The sequence below is a fragment of the Coturnix japonica genome, unplaced genomic scaffold (assembly GCF_054131305.1).
Source record: "Coturnix japonica strain WE unplaced genomic scaffold, WE-NBRP24 Scf055, whole genome shotgun sequence".
Lineage (NCBI taxonomy): Eukaryota > Metazoa > Chordata > Aves > Galliformes > Phasianidae > Coturnix > Coturnix japonica.
The window spans coordinates 279,019-300,019 of NW_028188958.1; the positions used below are offsets into that span (position 1 = coordinate 279,019).

A 21,001-nucleotide genomic window follows, 5' to 3' on the forward strand; every position below is an offset into this window, starting at 1 on the left:
CGTGGTGACGTGCTGCGTGTTCCAGGTGCAGACAAACACACCACGACACTGATGTGGACGGCAAAACACATTAACACGGATAGAGCGATGTCCTTGCATAGAGGTGACCATGAATGCCTCTCCAGCTACCGGGACTGGTGCTCAGCAGTGCCAAATATATGCAGCTTTACTCTCTAGATTTGCAGAGCAAGCCCACAGATCCTTCAAATAACAGCCCAGGAATTGCATCCATGCGATGCCTTTGGCTGGATTCAGGCTCCTTGCACACTCAGTGGGGCAGCCATTGGTTCTGTCCAGATTTGGTCTCCTGCCGTTTGAGCTGACCCAGCATTAAGTTGGCTGGTGCATTAGATGAAACCCCCACACACACCCACGGTGCACCAGAGTCTGGCTCTTGAGAGACACTTGGTGTCACCAGCTGCTGTCCCTGAGGCTTCTGGTCACCTACAAGCTGTGGACCCTTGTCCCATTGTGTCCTCCCTGAGCAGGCACCGTTTCAGCCCTCATGGGCCGCTCTCTCCCTTTTGTGGCCTGCAGTCTGAGTGCAGCCTCACTTGGCAGTGCTGGGTATGGAAGCCTTTGGCACAAGAGATTGAACTGAGCAGAGACACGGGTGGCTGTGAAAATAAGCTTTATTTGTCCAACTGGGTCAACTTTGTGTGCAGTCAGAGGAGGGTGGATGGGGCAGAGCAGAACTTTGGCACTGGGGCTGCCAATGGGCATTACCCCAAAGAAAAGGGTCGCGGTGCGTCGCAGCCTGCTGGGGGTCATGCAGCTAATCGAGCTTTCTTTCCTCCTAAACTCTGCAGGAGCTCCTGGAGCATATTAAAGAAATCCAGGAGTTTCTGGCGTGGAAATGGGCACGGTCTAAATGGGGTCGAGTACGTTGGTTTGGGCCTCTGATAGGAGGTAGTGACGTAGGCTGAATATGGCGTTGAAGTGGGCGCTTCTGCTGGAAGCAATCCCATCTGTACCAGGATCCAGTTGCGGAAGTACTGAGTGGAGGCATAGACTCCAGGCTGCTGTGCTCTCCCACAGCCTTTCCCCCAGCTGGTCACACCAATGAGCCAGAAGTAGTCAGCAGTTTTATCTTTGCACATGAGAGGACCACCGCTGTCGCCCTGCAGTGGGGCAGAGGAGAGAAGCCCAGTGTTATTGTGTGGCCACGTAACAGCAGAGCTGGCTGCCATGTCACAGCACTGCCTAGAGCTACACTCCCTGCACAGAAAAGCTCTGCTTTGGTGCCAGAGCCTAAAAGTCTTCTGGAAGGGGCTCGTGGGCCTGGCGGGTAGCTTTCCCTCCCTCAACTCTGTGCAGTGATCCAGGATGGGGAGAGGGATGTTCCAGGACTTGGTCCAGACCTACATGGCAGCAGGGGGGCTCTCTGGGCAGAGTCCCAGGCATGTGGGGCCTGGGTGAGGGGCTCAGATGGGAAGCGGAGGCGAGCCCTGCTGGACACCCGGCATTGGAAGGGTGTCTTGCATGCAGAGCACAGCGCTGTGTTGGGGTGCAGCTCCTACCTGGCAGGTGTCGATGCCGCCCTGCGGGTACCCAGCACAGATGTTGTGGCTGTGTATGGCCCCGGCGTACCAGTGGCTGCTGTTGCAGATGTTGAGGTCAATGAGATGGACTCTGGCCTCCTGCAGGACACGGTACGGTTCGACATATTCCTGTAGAGCTGTGAGCAGAGAGCACAATTGGCACCATCAGCTCCTTGCTGGTCATCCTGCTTGTGTGTGAACCCCTTTCCCTACGCCTTGGCTTTGTGTCTCGAGTCGCACAGATGTTTCCCTGCTTTGGGAATTGGATCCTCTTTATGGATACACCCCCATGGTGTCACTGGCTTTCACTGCAGCCATCAGGGATGCCTGACCCATCTCAGCAGCGTGCCAATCTTTAACTGGGGCCACCCATGCGCTGTGGGCACTCACATCTCATTCCCATGTGTCCCCAGCCGGCGACGTAGCAGTCAGTGAGCTCCGACACTCGCACCGAGTTGTCGGGCACGCAGGCCAGCTCGATGTAGTAGCTGCATTGGACGGGCTGGTCCAGCTCGAGCAGCGCGATGTCATTGGCCATGCGGTCCCTGTGGTAGTACTCGTGTGGGATGATGCGCACCACGCTGCGTACAACAGCTTCGGGGCCCAGCTGCTTCAAATTGTGGCCCCCGATCACCACGTGCCACGGCGTGTTGGGGCTGGAAGAAGAGGAGAAAGGGGTCAGAAGGAACGTGGCGACATCCTGCAGCAAGCCAGCAGTTCCTGGCTATCCCTGCTGTGCAGGAGGGAGGAAAGCGGTGCTACAAGGGCTGTGACATCCCAGGTTTGCCTTGGGCACGAGGGCTGTGAGCTTGGGGCTGCTGGAAGCTGTGGCTCACACCACCAACAGTGCCACAGGAGGGCACCCAGCAGTGCCCAGGGAAGGGGACAGCCCTTACCTCGCATGGTCGAAGCAATGCGCCGCCGTGAGGACCCACTGCGGGGTGATGAGGGACCCTCCGCAGATGTGCCCCGTGCCCACGTACCACGTACTTTGGAGGCTGACAATCCACGGCCAGGCCCCCGGTGAGGCGTCCGTGCCCCCCACCACTCGCGATGCCCCGTACTGATAAGCCATGGGCCGCGTCCCGCAGGTGCTGCAACCAGAAACGCGGCCGTTTTACACCCGAACCGCCGTCCGTCCCCTCGGGGCACCCCCGGGGCCACTCACTTGCAGGCTCCGGTGTAGCCGTGTCCGGGCCGGCAGGCGGCCAGCAGCACCACGAGCGGCAGCAGCGGCACCATCGCTCCCGGAGGCGCGACCATCATCGCACGGCAGCCCAGCACCACCGGATTCGTCGCCACCGACGCGGCCGTTGCCCGCAGCGTGAGCCCGTTGCCCGCGGCGCTGATGTCACAGCACCGTCGGTTCCGAGGGCTGTGCCACCCGAGGAGGGGGCCGGGCAGGAGCTGGGGGGCTGGTGGGGAGGACCCCCAGCTTCTCCCCACCCGTATGGCTTGTACACATGGATGCAGAGTCACACAGCTGGGCAGGAATCCCGGCGTTGTGAATGACGGCAGCACAAATTTCAGCCTCTGTCCCGCTGCTCTCAGGGCCCTCGAGGCATCTCACGCATCAGAACCGGGTCTCAAACAAACCTTACTGTGGTTTTGGACACTGACCTGAAGTTGGTGCCCCAAATCTGTTTAGAGTGCACAGAACAACTCAGGGCAGTTTGCATTCCATGGGTACCCAGCTGCCCCCTTAGCCGTGTTCTCCAGGAGGTTAAAGGGGGGTGGTGGGACAGATGAGCGGCTCCATGTGTGTCTGATGGAAGGATGTGCATCCTTATGGAGATCCTTATGGAGACAGGAATGGAGCAGGGCCAGTAGGACCGAGGAACTCAGTCACAGCCCCAAAGCACACGATGCCCTCAGCCAACAGCATCTGAACACCAAATCTGGGCTCCAGTGCAGCAAACCTGGGAGCAATGGGGAAAAATGAACTGGGGAGGGGAGCTGCTTATTTGGGAGGAGCCAAGCAAGATGAATAAGCATTGAAAACAAAGAAAAGGGGCAACACAGACACCAATGAAGAAATCATGCATAAACAAACTGAATGCTGAGTTGGTTGTTTTATTGAGTCCTGCCTCCAATCACATTAATCCACCTTAATGTTTTTGTTAAGAATTATTAATTATTATTATTATTAATTAACCATAACCAGAACCCCAGAGCTGTGGGGCTGGCAGGGACTCCAGTCCAACCCCAGGCACCACTGGCCACTCGCAGCCCCTGTCAGGTATCCATCAGCACTGCTCAGATCCCCACTCAGCCTCCCCTTTCCCAGGGGCACAGCCCCATTATTCCCATCTTGTCCCCATCCAGGGGGGATCCAGGCCCAACCCAGCAGCTGGAAACCCCAGATGCCAAAGGCCACCTACTGCTGGGATCACTGGGCATCACTAATGACCAATTAGGTCATGAGCAAGAGACCATTTTTGTCACACAGGTGGAATGTGAGTTGCAACCCACCCGACTGCAGGCAGCTCCAGCATCCACAGACCTCACAGAAGGAGCAGATCAGCCACATCTCCACCTTCTGGAGTTATGGGAAGTGGTGACAGGATGAGGGGAAATGGCCTCAAGTTGTGCCAGGGGAGGTTTAGGTTGGATATCAGGAAACACTTCTTTACAGGAAGGGCTGTGAAGCACTGGAATGGGCTGCACAGGGAGGTGCTGGAGTCACCAAACTTGGATGTGTTTAGAAACTGGATGTGGTGCTCAGGGAGGGCTGTTAGTCAGGGGAGGATGGTTGGGTTCAGGTTGGACTCAATGATCTTTAAGGTCTTTTCCAACCTGAGCAGTTCTATGATTGATTGGCACATCCTCTCTGCACTAACTGTACAAGGCTCCCTCTGAAGCTGTCCGGACCATCCTGCTCTTTGCTGTGTTCTTATCCCCTGGACAGCGATGCTGCTGCAGCTCACAACTGCTCCCACGAGGGCTGCACATTGTACCTCCTGCTGAGTCAGGATCTCCAGCCACCAGGGCATATCTTGTGCTTAACTGTAGTTCCAAAGGAGCTGTGTTGGCTCTGATGATGATTCTGCATCCTGGTCCCTCACAGCTTCTGTTAACAGATCACAGCTTGGAGGTCCAACGATGACCTGCACACCCAGCAGGGCTGGCAGCCTCCCCAACCCTCAGCTCACCGGGCCAGCACTCCCTCAGTCAGCGCTGTCACTGAGCTGAAGCTCTGGGGTAGCTCTGAGGCTACATGTGGTTAATTGGGGGGAGGGGCAGGTCTGGTGGGTTTAGGATCAGCAGACGGGGGTGGAGCAGCAAAAGGTTACGAGCAGCAGCAGCAGGAGGGCTTGGGAGTGCAGTCTGGCTTGCAGCAGGGCTCCAGGGCAGGATCCCCACCCTTCCTCATCTGGCTTTCCCCAAACTCCATGCGTTGCTCAAAAAGCGTCTTCTGCAGTTTGATGTCCTTCAGGACCTGCCAAATTTCTGGCCCTGGAGCACCCTGCAATAAGTTGTAGTTCTCAGCAGGGTCTGACTCCAGGTCAAAGAGCAGTGGGGGCTCGTGATGGGTCAGCGGGGTCAGCCCGTGGCAGGCCTGGTCTGGGGTTGTATCACTGTGAAAGGAACCTGCAAAAGAAACGTCCAAGAGCAGCTCAGCTGCTGCTCTGAGCCTGGGACAGCAGAACCAGGCAGGACTTCACAGAGCTGCCTGAGCAGAGAGGAGGAGGCACCAACCTTGTGTGAAGTAGTGGGCCTTGTACTTCCCGAGCCGGACAGCAAAGGGGCCGTGCACTGGATCAGGGGATGGTGGGTAGAAGAACATGGTCTGACGGGGACTCTGTGGAGAGCAGCAGAGCTGAGCTCATCTGTACGGCCATGAGGCCGGAGAGGAGCCAGGGACAGCACCAGGTAGAGACTCCAGGGACTCAGAAAAGAGCCCTGATACTATAGCCAGGACATGGCTAGAAAAGGGGGAAGCTAATGAGCAGCAGCACCGTGCTTGTTTCTCACTCAAAGCCACTGGGGCTCTGCTCTGGCCCCAGAGCAGACAGGGAAAGCCCAGTCAGCCCATTGCACGGCCCAGACCCCACAGCAGATCCCAGGTCGTGGGTCTGTCCTGCTCCCTCGCTGGAGCTAATGACCAGGTCTGACTCCCAGCCCTCATGTACCACATTGCATTTGACCTGCAGGACTCACCTTCCCCGACTCAAACAGCAGTGGACTCAGGTCATAACCATCCAAGGAAACGTTGGGAAGAGCTGCTCCAGCCAGGGCAGTCAGTGTTGGCAGGATGTCCAGGGTGCTCGCCAGCTCGTGAGTCACTCCTGCCACCCAACACAGCAAGGTTCAAATGCCCAACCCCACATCCATACCTGCCATCCTCACCACTTCCCTCCCTCGCCATCACAACCCTCCTTGCCTTGTGCCAGCACACGAAAGGCAAAAGCAGTGCTGGGTCTCACCTGGAGCGATGCGGCCTGGCCAATAGGCCACTGCTGGTTCCCGCATGCCACCTTCATACGTCGTGCCCTTCCCACATTTCAGAAGGCCAGAGCTGCCTCCACGTGCCATCCGCATGGTAGAAGGGCTGTGAGAGAGAAGAGCCATCTACCACCAGCTTCACAGGTCCACATTATCCCTTCCCCCGCTGCCACCAGGGCCATGGAAAGAGACAGTGAATAACACCAGAGACCCAAACCACCCATACATGAATGGGGGTTTTCAGGCTGCAGGGTCCAAGCCCCGAGCTGGCAGGCACTGTGCCCACAGGGGGAAGAGCTGATTCACTGCAGCAAGGAGGAGATGATGCAATAGATGCTCTCCTTAACAGTGCCCACCTTCTGCCTCACTTCAGGTCACTACAATCCCACCTGGCACCACCGCACCACATCTATTGTGCCCCAGCCAACCAATGCCTTGCTCCAGTTCCCCCACACCGTAGCAGCATGACCCTATAAACGGGAGAAGCCCGTCCAGCTGGGCCCACTCACCCGTTGTCAGAGGTGAAAAACACAAAGGTCGTGTTCTCGAGACCATTCTCCTGCAGCGCCTGCAGCAGCTGTCCCACCGAGCCATCGAACTCCGAAAGAGCATCACCAAACGGCCCACGCTGGGACTGCCCTGCATACTCCTGGCTTGCAAACTGGGGATAGTGGGTATGCTGGAAAAGAAGGCAGAGAGATGCTCTGTGAACTCCTAGAGTTGCATTTGGTTCCCAGCTCACATAGAGAGAACAAGAAGTGAGTGCAGGGAGCTGTGACAGTGCTCACAACAGGGCAGAGTGCTCCCAGAATGACACCAAAAGGGTGAGCCCCAGGCAGAACACATAGATTCGGTGAGTGGTGGAGCCCCAGACGGGCTGCTGGCCCATAGAAACAGCCAGAAAGAAGCCACTCAAGAATAATAACCCTAATGGTGCTGCCACAAACCCTAGATACGGCAACACCAACCCCAAGTCATGTCGGGGCAGGGAGTTATCCCACCCTTCATCCAAGTATTGATCGCTCAGCACGTTCCAATGGCTGCAGGTGCTTCCTGGAATCCCCAGCAGAACAAAGGCTTCCCCCCAATCTCAGAGCCAGAGAAGTCCCGTCTCTCTTACATGGGAGGCGTAGTAGAGCAGGAAGGGGACACGTCGCCGGGCGCAGTCGGCAATAAAGTCCCGTGCAAATTTGTTGTAAAGTGGCACCAGATCAGGGAAGGAAACCGGCTGCTGCACGATGCTTTGGTTCCAGAGCAGAGGGACGGGCACGACGTCCTGGTCACAGGTCCCAAAACACTTGATGTCAGGTGGGAAGCAGGTGAGATTCTGACAGGGGCCCTGGAGAGAGCAAACAACATTGTCTTCCAGATGAGTTGCAAGACAGTGAGTGGAGAGGGGGCAGGAGACACAGCTGCCCAACCCCAGGACCTACAGGCACCTACAGGAGCCCAGCCTGGAAACCTGGGGGTTTATACCCACCCCAGAAGCATGTTATGCCATTGCTTCCTCCTAACAGCAGTTCAGATGGTTCTTTGCAACCCAGAAGCTGACTTTCCCTCCTGCAACGCACCGAGGGGGTACATCCCCACAAACAACTGCTGCCCACCTTCTGCAAAATCACTTATTGCAGCTTGGAAAGGCACTTTCCTCACCAGCAGCCATCGCTCCTCTGCTCTGCAGCCACCCACACCCACACAGCCCCCCCCCACCTCTGGGGCACTTCCCTCCCCCTACTTCACTCCCCCTCACCTGGTCGTGGGAGTACGGCACCCCCAGGAAGTGGTCGAAACCCTGATGGATGGGCAGGAAGGAGCCACGAGCCCCCACACCGAGGTGCCATTTGCCAACTATGGCCGTGGCGTAGCCTTTGGCCTTCAGCACCTCCGCAATGGTGACCTCAGACAGCGGGAGGCCTCCCCGGGAGTCAGGGTAAAACACACCGGGGTAAATCCCGGAGCGCATCTGGAAGCGGCCGGTCAGCAGGGCGGCCCTGCAGGGGAAGGACAGCATTCAAACAACGCTGCACCAGCCACGTGTTAACTGCTTTAACTGTGCAGCATTGTGTTAACTGCTTTAACTGTGCAGCTGGGGAGGAACAACTGCAAGCAGCAACAGAGGTTAGGGGCCGAGCTATGGGAAAGGAGCTCTGCAGACAAGGACCTAAGGAGCCTGGAGGGCAGCAGGTTACTGAAGCTAGACCACAAAATGACCATGAGACAGAAGCCCAGAAGGCCAATGGGAGTCTACTGGGCAGGTCAGGGAGGTGCTAATCCCTTCCACTCTGCCCTGGGGGGACACATCTGGAGCACTGTGCTCAGCATGGAGCTTCATGGTACCAGACAGAAGGGGAACTGCTGGAGAGAGCCCTGAGGAGGGTGCAGAGATGGGGGCTGGGCTGGAGAAAATCCTGATGGGGATGGACTGAGAGAACCAAGGCTGTGCACCTGGAGGAAGGAGCGCTGAGGGAGGATCTGAGCAGTGCTGAAGGATATCAGGATGTATTATGGCCTCTCAGGATATATTATGGCCTCAAGTTGCGCCAGGGCAAGTTTAGGTTGGATATTAGGAAGAACTTCTTTACAGAAAGGGTAGTTGGGTACTGGAATAGGCTGAACAGGGAGGTGGTTGAATCGCCATCCCTGGGTTTGTTTAAGAGCCGTTTGGATGTGGTGCTCAGGGATATGATTTAGCGTAGGGTTTTTAGAGTTAGGGTACTATGGTTATAGGGTACTATGGCTATAGGGTTCTATGGGTATAGGGTTCTGATTAGGCTGCAGTTGGACTTGATGATCTTCAAGGTCTTTTCCAACCTGGGTCATTCTATGATTCTATGGGTCTCTATGGGTCACTATGGGTCTCTATGGGACGCTATGGCTCACTATGGGTCTCTATGGGGTCACTATGGGTCTCCATGTGTCGCTATTTGTCTCTATGGGTTGCTATGTTTCGCTATGTTCCCTCACTGAGGGATATGATCTAGTGGAGGGTTTTTAGAGTTAGGGTACTATGGTTATAGGGTCCTATGGGTATAGGGTCCTATGGATATAGGGTCCTATGGCTATAGGGTACTATGGCTATAGGGTGCTATGGCTATAGGGTACTAGGTTATAGGGTTCTATAGCTATAGGGTCCTATGGCTATAGGGTACTATGGCTATAGGGTACTAGGTTATAGGGTTCAATGGTTATAGGGTCCTATGGCTATAGGGTACTATGGCTATAGGGTGCTATGGCTATAGGGTACTAGGTTATAGGGTTCTATGGATATAGGGTACTATGGGTATAGGGTTCTATGGCTATAGGGTTCTATGGCTATAGGGTCCTATGGCTATAGGGTCCTATGGTTATAGGGTACTATGGGTATAGGGTGCTATGGCTATAGGGTTCAATGGCTATAGGGTTCAATGGCTATAGGGTACTATGGCTATAGGGTTCTATGGGTATAGGGTGCTATGGCTATAGGGTGCTATGGCTATAGGGTCCTATGGCTATAGGGTGCTATGGCTATAGGGTACTATGGCTATAGGGTGCTATGGCTATAGGGTACTAGGTTATAGGGTTCTATAGCTATAGGGTCCTATGGCTATAGGGTACTATGGCTATAGGGTACTAGGTTATAGGGTTCAATGGTTATAGGGTCCTATGGCTATAGGGTACTATGGGTATAGGGTACTATGGCTATAGGTTGCTATGGCTATAGGGTGCTATGGCTATAGGGTACTAGGATTTAGGGTTCTATATTATAGGGTTCTATGTTATAGGGTTCAATGGCTATAGGGTTCTAGGTTATAGGGTTCAATGGTTATAGGGGTTCAATGGCGATAGGGTTCTAGGTTATAGGGTTCAATGGCTATAGGGTTCTAGGTTATAGGGTTCTATGGTTATAGGGGTTCTAGGTTATAGGGTTCAATGGCTATAGGGTTCTAGGTTATAGGGTTCTATGGTTATAGGGGTTCTAGGTTATAGGGTTCAATGGCTATAGGGTACTAGGTTATAGGGGTTCAATGGTTATAGGGTTCTATGGCTATAGGGTTCAATGGCTATAGGGTTCTAGGTTATAGGGTTCTATGGCTATAGGGTTCAATGGCTATAGGGTTCTAGGTTATAGGGTACTATGGTTATAGGGTTCTAGGTTATAGGGTTCAATGGTTATAGGGTACTATGGTTATAGGGTTCTATGGCTATAGGGTTCAATGGCTATAGGGTTCTAGGTTATAGGGGTTCTATGGCTATAGGGTTCTAGGCTATAGGGTTCCAGGTTATATGGTACCGGGATGGGCTGCACACGGCGGAGCTGCTGTAGAAGTCGGTGAAGCGCAGCCCTCGTGCCGCCATCCGGTCCAGGTTCGGCGTGGCGGACGAGGGGTGCCCGTAACTGCCCAGGTCGCCGAAGCCCAGATCGTCCGCCAGCAGCACCACGAAGCTGGGGGGGGCACCGGGGCGGCCATTGCCGGGGCCATTGCCGGGGCCGTTGTAGGAGCCGCCGGCCTCGCCCCGCAGCGCGCACAGCAACAACAGCAGCGGAACAACGCGCCGCGCCGCCATGATGCTCCGACGGTCACGTGACTCGGCAGACTCACGTGACACGGCCTCGCCTCAGGGCGCGCCGCGGGGCTCGGTCCGCCGAGGAACAGCGCCACCGTGCGGTGACCGCCGGAACTACAGCGCCTCCAGCCCAGCCCTGCGGGGAGCGGAAAGAACGGGGGTTAAATGCAGAGCGGGGGGGTGGGCAGAGCAGGGGGGGCTGGAAGCACAAGGACAGAGCAGGGCGAAAAGCTGCCGGGGGGCTGCAATGGGGGCTCTCATGTGGCTGCACCAGGGTGTGGGTTGGACCGAGCTGCTGCCTTGCCATGTGCTTCCTAAAGGACCATGGGGGGGTTCTGGGGCTGCTGATGCTGGGGCTGCTGATGATGCTGGGGCTGCTGCACTCACTGCCATCAATTATTGAGGCCGAGGAGAGGCTGGTGCTGCAGCGGGAGGCGAAATGCTGCATAATTGATGTAGCCTACTTCCATCCCGGGGCATCGCAGTGCATCGCAGTGCATGGGCACGGCCGGGATGAGCAGCTGGGGCTGTGGGGGACCACTCAGCTTTGGGGACCCCTCTCAGACCTGGAAAGTTGGTCTCATCTCAGTGCAGTGGATGTGGCAGCTCCTGGTCCCTGTGCCAGGCACTGTGTGTGCTGGGGAGCAGCTCACACACACACACACACACACACACAAACACACAAACACACACACACACAAACACACAAACACACACATGGACATGAATGGTAAAACCAGTGACCAAAAAGCAATGCCTTTCCCAGCACCCCGTGGTACAGAAAGCACAACCCCGTCCTTTGCTGCCTCTGCAGTGGCTGGGAGCGATGTCAGATGCACACACAAGCTTTGATGCACACACAAGAAGCTGCAGGCACCGTTTCAGCCCTCATGGGCCGCTCTCTCCCTTTTGTGGCCTGCAGTCTGCGTGCAGCCTCACTTGGCAGTGCTGGGTATGGAAGCCTTTGGCACTGGAGATCGAACTGAGCAGAGACACAGGTGGCTGTGAAAATAAGCTTTATTTGTCCAACTGGGTCAACTTTGTGTGCAGTCAGAGGAGGGTGGATGGGGCAGAGCAGAACTTTGGCACTGGGGCTGCCATTGGGCATTACCCCAAAGAAAAGGGTCGCGGTGCGTCGCAGCCTGCTGGGGGTCATGCAGCTAATTAAGCCTTGCTTCCCCTTAGGGACTGCATGAGCTCCTGCACCCTGGCAAAGAATTCCCTGAGCTTCTGGACTGGATACGGACAGGAGCTTGATGTGCTGGGTTGTGTGGGTGCCACATGCTGCCCGTGATAGTGGGATGCGGTGGTCGTGTAATGGCTCCATGTCCGCGATGTGGGCTGGGCCGCTGCTCTCAGCTGCGTCAGGATCCAGTTGTAGAAGTGCTGAGTGGAAGCGTAGATTCCAGGCTGTTGTGCCCTGCCGCAGCCTCTCCCCCAGCTGGTCACACCAATGACCCAGAAGAAGTCAGCGCTTCTATCCCTGCACATCAGGGGGCCGCCGCTGTCGCCCTGCAGTGGGGCAGGGGAGCACAGAGTGTTATTGGGGGTTGGTTTGCATGCAGAGCACAGCGCTGGGTTGGGGTGCAGCTCCTACCTGGCAGGTGTCGATGCCGCCCTGCGGGTACCCAGCACAGATGTTGTGGCTGTGCACGGCCCCGCCGTACCAGCGGCTGCTGTTGCAGATCTGGAGGTCAATGAGATGCACTCTGGCCTCCTGCAGGACGTCAGCGGCTTTGGCTGGTGCTGCAGCTGTGAGCACAGAGCAGAATCGTCACCCTCAGCTCCTGAACCCCTGCCCAAGATCTTGGCTTTCTATCTCAGCACGTACTGACGTTTCCAAATCCTTCAGCCCCATCCCTCTCTATGGCTCCATGCCCACGGTGTCGCCCCGGGTTTCACTGTAAGCTTTAACTGGGGCCACCCATGAGCTGTGGGCACTCACATCTTAGTTCCGTGTGTCCCCAGCCGGCGACGTAGCACTCTGTGAGCTCCGACACCCGCAGGGAGAAGTCGGGCACACAGGCCAGCTGGATGTAGTAGCTGCAATGGACGGGTCGGTCCAGCTCGATCAGCGCGACGTCGTTGACCATCGTCCTGTTGTTGAAGTACTTGTGAATGAACGCCCTGCGGATGCTGTGAACCTCCACCTCCTGGCCCAGGCGAGTCAGATCGTTGGCCCCGACCACCACGCGCGAGTCCCAGAGGTGGCTGGGATGGAGGGAGAGGTGAGGAGGAGCGGAGCCGTGCAGAGAGAGGAGGGCGGTGCTATGGCGGTGTCTGTGCTGCAGGGAAGGGGACGGGCCGTTACCTGGGTTCCTCGAAGCAATGAGCAGCCGACAGCACCCACTGCGGGGTGATGAGGGACCCTCCGCACATGTGTCCCGTGCCCGGAAACCGGTAATTCTGGATACTGACAATCCACGGCCAGTTACCGTGCCGGGCTGCAGAGCCCCCCACCACTCTCATGCTGCTGTACTGATAAGCCATGGGCCGCGTCCCGCAGGTGCTGCAACCAGAAACGCGGCCGTTTTACACCCGAACCGCCGTCCGTCCCCTCGGGGCAGCCCCGGGGCCACTCACTCGCAGGCTCCGGTGTAGCCGTGTCCGGGCCGGCAGGCGGCCAGCAGCACCACGAGCGGCAGCAGCGGCACCATCGCTCCCGGAGGCGCGACCATCATCGCACGGCAGCCCAGCACCACCGGATTCGTCGCCACCGACGCGGCCGTTGCCCGCAGCGTGAGCCCGTTGCCCGCGGCGCTGATGTCACAGCACCGTCGGTTCCGAGGGCTGTGCCACCCGAGGGGGGGACCGGGCAGGAGCTGGGGGTGAGGGGAGACCCCCAGCTGACAGCGGGAGGAACATCCATGGCTTCAGAGCGTGATGTGCTGGAGCAGCGCTGTGACCGACGGGCAGCCATGTGCAAAGGCACAGCGGGACCCCAATGCCTGCAATGGAGTGCTCTGTCACTGCGCCTGTCTGTGCCCTGAGTGTGCCCCGGAGATGGGGCTGGGTGTGCTCTGCATCTCCATGCATCTCCATGGTTGGACTAGATGATCTTCTAGGTCTTTTCCAACCTTGATAATTCTGTGATTCTGTGATGCACACACTGTGGGTGTGCACACCATGCAGCTGCAGCTGGACACGGGTGTGCTGTGCAGGTGCACACTGAGCACATGCACTTGTGTGCATGCAGTGTGTGCATGCAATGTGTGCATGCAGCGTGTGCATGGTACATCTGTGACTTCCACGCTGCTCACAATTGTGCAGGTGACTCTGGATCTGTGCTGCTGCGTCTGCACCCGTGTGCAACACATCTGTGAGTGCTGGTGTGCAGAGTGTGTGCGTGTTTGTGTGCACTCAGTGTGTTGCTGTGCACTCAGTGTGTGCTGGGGTGCCCTCAGTGTGAGTTGGGATGCTCTCAGGGTGTGTTGGGATGCCCTCAATGTTGTGCAAAGCATTTGGCACTGTTCCCCCGTAGCATCTTGGCCATGAAGCTGGAGAGAGCTGGCTGTGATGGATGGACCCTCGCTGGGTCTGGCTTTGGCTGCGGGGCTGCACTCAGAGAGCTGCAGTCAATGGCTCAGTGCCCAACTGGAGGCCAGTGAGGAGGGATGTTCCTCAGGGATCAGTGCTGAGACTGGGGCTGTTTAACACCAATGTAGGTGATGCAGACTGTGGGATGGTGGGCACCATCAGCGTGTTTGCAGATAACAGCCGAGGGGTGCAGTGACGCGGCAGAGGGAAGGGGAGCCATCCAGAGGGACCTGGGCAGGCTGGGGCAATCCCAGCCAACATACAGGCTGGGCTTGAGGGCAACCCTGAGGAGAAGGATTTGGGGTTATTGGTGGGTGAAAGACACGACACGAGCCAGCAACGTGAGCTCACAGCACAGAAACCAACCAGATTATGGGCTGCATTGAGAGGAGTGTGACCAGCAGGTCAGGGCACAGTGTTGTGAGACCCCACGTGCAGCACTGTGTGCTGGTCTGGGCCCCAACACATGAAGGACGTGGAGCTTTTGGAAGGGGCCCAGGGGAGGAACACAAAGACGATCACAGGGATGGAGCAGCTCCTCTATGGGGACGGGAACAGAGAGATGCGGATCTTTAGCTTGGAGAAGGAGCTGGGGGGACCTTATAGCAGCCTGCCAGGACCTGGGGTGGGGCTGTGAGCAACCTGGGAGGTGTAAGTGTGCAATCAACGTGCATCAGTGTGCATCAGTGTGCATCAGCGTGCAGTCATTGCGTGCTGTGCGCTCACGGTGCGCCGCAGTTCTCCCCGCGGCCACCAGGGGGCGCTGCAGCGCACGGCGGGTTACGGGGTTGGGGGCGTTGGGTTGTTCCTGGGGGGGGGCAGGTTCGGTTCGGTTCGGTTCGGTTCGGTTCGGTTCGGTTCGGTTCGGAGGGCTGGAAGGGCTGGAAGGGCTGGAAGGGCGCTTGGGCTCGTTGGAGCTCATCCCATTGGCCTCAGCCCAGCGATGCACCCTGACCAGATCCCTCCGTAGGGCCTTCCTGCCCTCGGGTAGGTTGACTTTTCCTCCCAACTTCTTGTCACTTGCAAACGTAACTGAGTGTGCACTCAGTGCCTTCAACCAGGTCATCAGTAATGGTATCAAGCAGGAAAAGATTAAATATATATATGTACTGAAAGATGAAGACTGTTGGAGGAAGGAAGGGACCCCAAAGGCCGGCTGGAACAGGTTGCCCAAGGAGGCTGTGGGTGCCCCATCCCTGCAGCCATCCAAGGCCAGGCTGGATGTGGCTCTGGGCAGCCTGGGCTGCTGGTTGGTGACCCTGCACACAGCAGGGGGTTGGATGGGATGAGCATTGGGGTCCTTTGCAGCCCAGGCCCAGGTGTGACATCAGAGACCAGCAATAAGGCTGTATCTGTTGGGCGGCCATTGGGAGTGGATGGGAGAATGATCTGCCCCCAGCAGACGGTCCCCCCTCACTGTTGTGGGCTGGGGGCGGTTCTGGGCACACATCCCATCCCGCTGCTTGTGCTGACAGATGGCTCTGGGGTCCCTCTGCATCCCGCTTCCAGCTGGAGTCTCTGCTGCATCACTTCACTCCTCTTCCTCACATTATTTCCCATGGGCTGTGTCTGCTCCTCTCCATGTGCAGGCGTGTGCTGTGGGTGGGTGTCGGGGGGAAGAGGGGGTCTGTATGGTGCAGGATGCTGCTGGGCAGTGTTTGAGGATGGAGCAGCTTCCAATCACCAGCTGGATCGGGTTGGAAGGGACCTTCAACATCACACAGTCGTATAATGGTTTGGGTCGGTAGGGACCTGTCATACCATCATTCCAAGCCCTGCTGTAGGCAGGGGCACCTCCCAGCAGCCCAGACTTCTCACAGCCCCACCCTGGCAGCCCACTCTAAGCTCCCCCTCTTCCACTTTAAAGCCGTTTCCCCTCATCCTGTCCTCACCTGCCCTTATGAACAGCCCCTCCCCAGCTTTCCCATCACCCCCCCCCAGGTATTGGCCGGCTGCTCTAAGATCTGGGCTGGGAGCACACACTGCTGGATCACGTTGTGTCTTTCACCCACCGACACCCCCAAACCCTTCTCCTCAGTGCTGCCCTCGAGCCGTTCTCCACCCAGCCTGTATCTGTGCCTGGGACTGCCCTGACCCAGCTGCAGGACCTGGCACTTGGCACTTGGACTCCATGATGTTGGAGGGGGGGGCTGGAACGTGATGATCCTCGAGGTCCCTTCCAACCCAAGCCATTCTATGATCTTGTGATCTCTCTTCCCATCAGTCTGTGTCCCTTTGGATGCAGCCCACCCCTTCTCCTCCCTGCCTCACTCCCTGCCCCATGCCATACCCTATGCCATGCCCAAAGCCATCCTCTCCCACTCCCACCTACCCCACTTCCCACTACCATCCATCCCACTTCTCCTGCTGCTGAGGGCACCCACAGCACCCGGAGCTGTTTGGCTGCCCTGGCTTGGGAACAGCCTTGTCCCCAGCCATCAGCATAGAACTTTCATGCAAACACTGATGGGGATGTGCCAACCTCCCCATTGCAGGCAGCCACACTCCTGGGTCTCCCTTCCCAGCGCTCCCAGTGGCACTGACCTCCAGCAGTTCCACATCCCAGGGCAGTGGGAGCTGCTCTGAGCATCTTGTTTCTCCATCCCATTCCCAGCCTGTGTTCCCCATCCCATGCTTTGCTTATTTAATGGCTTTATTTAATGGCTCTTTGGGTCTTGATGTTTAAATCTCTCTAACGAGTGTTTAACTGCCTCTCAATATTTAATGCTTCAGTATTGAACGTAATAATCCCATGTGTCACACTAAGTGCTGCTCCATTGCCCTGGCTGCGGGAGGGGCTCTGCCCTGTGGCACCCACCTCCACCCCCGTCCTCCTGCAGTGCATTGCTGTGCCCGTGGGGCTGTGGGCTGCTCCATTCGCATCACAGAACCACTGAGGTTGGAAAAGATCCACGGCCTGACCCCAACCCGTCCCACTGTGCCCACTGCCCACATCCCCAGGTACCCCATCCTCACCCCTGTGCCCACCCAGGCAGTTCCTCCCCACCTTCCGCATCAGTGCCACTGCCTTCCCTGTGTTCTGAGAGAGCAACACCTGATTAATCCCAGAGCTGCCATCGCACAGCAATAACGGCACAACTTGTGCTTATCTGGATGTGTAATCACAGCGGTGAGTAATGCTCGAGGTTCAGCACCTCACTAATTAACACATGGCCGGAGATGGGAGCTGTTGTCTCTACGCATCAGGTCTCCTCCCTCCTGGGGTCTGGTTCTGCCCTTGGGGACAAAGACCCACTGCTGTGCTGGGGCAGCACCGTGTTATCCCATAGCAGTGGCTGGGGAGCTGCCCCACATCGTGCAGTGACTCCTGTCCTGCTGTGAGCTCATCACCTGGGTACAGGCAGCCCATGCTGGGCACTGTGTGTGTGCTGCACGTGCTGCAGTGAGCACTGCCCGTGCTCTGTGCTGAGCTCTGTGAGTGTGCACAGCCCGGCTGAGCCCTCCCTGTGTGCACACAGCCCCGGCACCGTAACGGCAATGGCAGCTGATGTGGGGTGCATGGAGGCTACTGCTGTCAGCAATGCTGCTATGGGGCCCTGCAGCTCCAGCAGGGCTGGGCCATGAGGGCAGAGGCTGTGAAACAGCACAATGGGTCCTGACAGGCAGGCGGGCACAGAGCCACCCTCTGGAAATATGCAGTGCCACCAAAGTAAGGGCTTAATTAGCAGCCTTGCTTCCCTCAAGGAGCTGTCACCTCATTATCACAGAGAACAGTGATTAAGCAGCAGGAAGGGACAGGAGCTGCCAGCAGGACACTGGGGAGGCAACAGCAACAGCAAGGCAGCAAGGCAGCAAGGGAGCGAGGGAGCAAGGGAGCAAGGGAGCAAGGGAGCAAGGGAGCAAGACCAGGTCCCACTGCAAGGCAGCAACAATCCCTTGTCCTGGCTCTGCTCCATTCCCTGCTCCCTTCCATGGGCAGAAGGTTCCCGTTTATAGGTCAGTTTGTCCCTGAGTGTATTTGCTCGTTGGGTGATGGTGGGCTGGAGGAGCTCTATGGAATGGCACAAGGGGACAGTGCAGCTCCCCATAGGGACCATGGCATGGCACAAGGGGACAGGGCCGTTCTCCATGGGGAGCCAAGCAAACCCTGTGCACAAATGTGTAAAAGATGAAGGAGAAGCCCCTTGCATGGGATCCAGTGCACACAGCCACAGGCACGTGCAGAGCAGCTTTGTGTTTGCAGCAGCAGAGATATGCAAACATCGGGGTGTATGCAAACCCACATGTGTGTGTACATGCACATGGGAAAGAAGGGAAGAGGAGACTTAGAGTAGATGGTAGGAAGAGATTCTTAACTGTGAGAGTGGTGAGACATTGGTACAGGCTGCCTGGCGAGGTGATGCCCCCTGCATGGAGCTGTTTGAGGCCGGGTTGGGGATGGGCTGTGAGCAATGTGGGCTGGTGGGAGGTGCCCCTTCCTACAGCAGGGGGTTGGAACGAGGTGGTCTGACAGGTCCCTTCCAACCCAAACCACTCCATGACTCTGATTCTGTTCTTAGGGACCAGGCGCTGGACTGCAGCTCTCCATCACGCTTCCCTGCTGAGCCCCACAACTACTGAACTCTGCTGCTCCTCTGCTCCCACCACCCTCCAACAGCCTCAGCCAGGAGCTCTTTCCTCCTGGGAAGAGCAGGTACAACCCTCTTGGTTCCTGTGTCAAACCCACTTTCCCATCCTGGCAGTGGGATGCCCTGCAGGGATGGGCAACCCCAACCCTTCCTGCTCCCCACCACCCCCCTGGTGCTCTCTGCCATTCTCCCTCCTGGCTGCAGACTGCAGGGACCAGATGGGCCCTTCCTTCTCCCGGCTCAGTTCTTCCTGCTGCTTCCCACTCGCCAACATTTGCATCGCGCTTCTGTTCTGACCTTTGCAGAGAATGGAGCAGGAAGTGACTGCAGTGCTGCACTATGAGCCCCCCTGCACAGCGCTGGGTGTGCCTGCATCCCCCTCAGCTGTGTGTGCACCTCCTCCTACCTGCCCCATCCCATGGCAGAGCCCTGGCCCATAGTAGAGCCCCTGTTCTATGCAGACCACCAGCCCCACTGAGGAGCCCACACCCTACGGCAGAGCTCCAGCACCACTGTAGAACCCCCACCCCGTGGCAGAGCCCTCACCCTGGAGCCCCAGCCCTACAACAGAGCACCTGCCTGGATGCTGTTTCCCCAGCACCACCCCATCCATGTGCTGATGCAGCCCCACAGGTTGCATGGAGCTGAGTTGGGGGCACTGCATGGACACAGGATCTGCCCCAGCTGGGTGTGGGGGGATGAGATGTGGCAGGGCAGAGTGTGGGGCTGGGACACCCACCCAGCCTGGTGTGTGTGTCTTACACTAACTCCTCCTTCTGTCTTGGCCTTTGGTCAGTTTTGATCCTGAGCTGTTTATCTGCAATCATTCAGGTATTTTTTAGCTCCAGGAAACAAAATTTTCTGGGTTTCCTTCCCTGATTTCCTTCCCAGACCTGAAAAGCCCCACCACTGAGCCCCACTGTTGAGTCCTGGTGCAGGGCAGTTCTGTGTATACAACACCTGATGTATGGAATGTGGCAGCTCCCTCTGAGAGCAGCCAAGTGTGAAAAAGAGTGAGTGTGAGCCAGGAGGAGAGAGAATTCTGGGGGGGAAGGGGCCAAGCAAAATGTACTCAGCTCGGGGAGGCTCTGCAGTGCTGAACATCATGAATGTGAACAAGGGAGGTGAGTGCCAAGGGGCACAGCAAGCACAGGTAGGAAAACATCCATCCCTTGTCCGTCCATCCCTCCATCCATCCATCCATCCCTCCATCCATCCATCCATCCATCCATCCATCCATCCATCCATCCATCCCTCCATCCCTCACTCCATCCATCCATCCCTCCATCCATCCATCCATCCATCCATCCATCCATCCATCCATCCATCCATCCATCCATCCATCCATCCATCCATCCATTTCTTCATCCCTCCACCCATCCATCCATCCATTCATCCATCCCTCCACCCATCCATCCATCCATCCATCCATCCATCCATCCATCCATCCATCCATCCATCCATCCATCCATCCCTCCATCCCTCACTCCATCCATCCATCCCTCCATCCATCCATCCATCCATCCATCCATCCATCCATCCATCCCTCCATCCATCCATCCATCCCTCCATCCATCCATCCCTCCATCCATCCATCCCTCCATCCATCCATCCATCCATCCATCCCTCCATCCATCTGTCCCTCCATCCATCCATCCATCCATCCATCCATCCATCCATCCATCCATCCATCCATCCATCCCTCCATCCATCCCTCCATCCATCCATCCATCCATCCATCCATCCATCCCTCCATCCCTCCATCCATCCATCCATCCATCCATCCATCCATCCATCCATCCATCCATCCCTCCATCCATCTGTCCCTCCATCCATCCATCCATCCATCCATCCATCCATCCATCCATCCATCCATCCATCCCTCCATCCATCCCTCCATCCATCCCTCCATCCATCCATCCCTCCATCCCTCCATCCATCCATCCCTCCATCCATCCATCCATCCATCCCTCCATCCATCCCTCCATCCATCCCTCCATCCATCCATCCCTCCATCCCTCCATCCATCCATCCCTCCATCCCTCCATCCATCCATCCCTCCATCCCTCCATCCATCCATCCCTCCATCATTCCGCCCTGCTGTTGCTCAGGGTTTCCCTCCCGCTCTCAACGTTCCCATCAGCAGGAAGGAACTCTCAGTGGCCGCAAGGTGTTTCCTGGCTCCCCAGATAAGCCGGGGGGGGGGTCACATCCTGTCCCCTCCTTTACACCCACCCTGGGCTCTGCTCCACGTCACCCAGGCGTGACCCACGCACATGCTTGTGCTCATGGGTGATGTGGGCAGGCCGTGACCCTGGATGTGTGTGTGTGTGACACGCCGCC

The 21,001-nt window shown here is 57.1% G+C and overlaps 3 protein-coding genes across 3 annotated transcripts; all 3 read right to left on the minus strand.

Annotated features, from left to right (window-relative positions):
- Positions 1-614: 614 nt before the first annotated feature.
- LOC107318185 (acrosin-like) lies at positions 615-2,931 on the minus strand. The gene is made up of 5 exons (XM_015872107.2): positions 2,710-2,931; positions 2,438-2,635; positions 1,932-2,197; positions 1,521-1,678; positions 615-1,121 (listed from the first exon to the last, which is right to left on the minus strand). Exons 1-5 carry the CDS (start codon positions 2,805-2,807, stop codon positions 768-770), a joined length of 1,074 nt encoding a protein of 357 aa, XP_015727593.2. The 5' UTR covers positions 2,808-2,931; the 3' UTR covers positions 615-767.
- Positions 2,932-3,598: 667 nt separating this feature from the next.
- ARSA (arylsulfatase A) lies at positions 3,599-10,556 on the minus strand. Its single transcript, XM_015870890.3, has 8 exons — positions 10,258-10,556; positions 7,738-7,978; positions 7,108-7,326; positions 6,497-6,666; positions 5,969-6,093; positions 5,703-5,830; positions 5,241-5,343; positions 3,599-5,132 (listed from the first exon to the last, which is right to left on the minus strand). Exons 1-8 carry the CDS (start codon positions 10,530-10,532, stop codon positions 4,831-4,833), a joined length of 1,563 nt encoding a protein of 520 aa, XP_015726376.2. The 5' UTR covers positions 10,533-10,556; the 3' UTR covers positions 3,599-4,830.
- Positions 10,557-11,531: 975 nt separating this feature from the next.
- On the minus strand, positions 11,532-13,333 carry LOC107319775 (acrosin). The gene is made up of 5 exons (XM_015878977.3): positions 13,116-13,333; positions 12,844-13,041; positions 12,478-12,743; positions 12,130-12,284; positions 11,532-12,044 (listed from the first exon to the last, which is right to left on the minus strand). Exons 1-5 carry the CDS (start codon positions 13,211-13,213, stop codon positions 11,697-11,699), a joined length of 1,065 nt encoding a protein of 354 aa, XP_015734463.2. The 5' UTR covers positions 13,214-13,333; the 3' UTR covers positions 11,532-11,696.
- Positions 13,334-21,001: the final 7,668 nt, after the last annotated feature.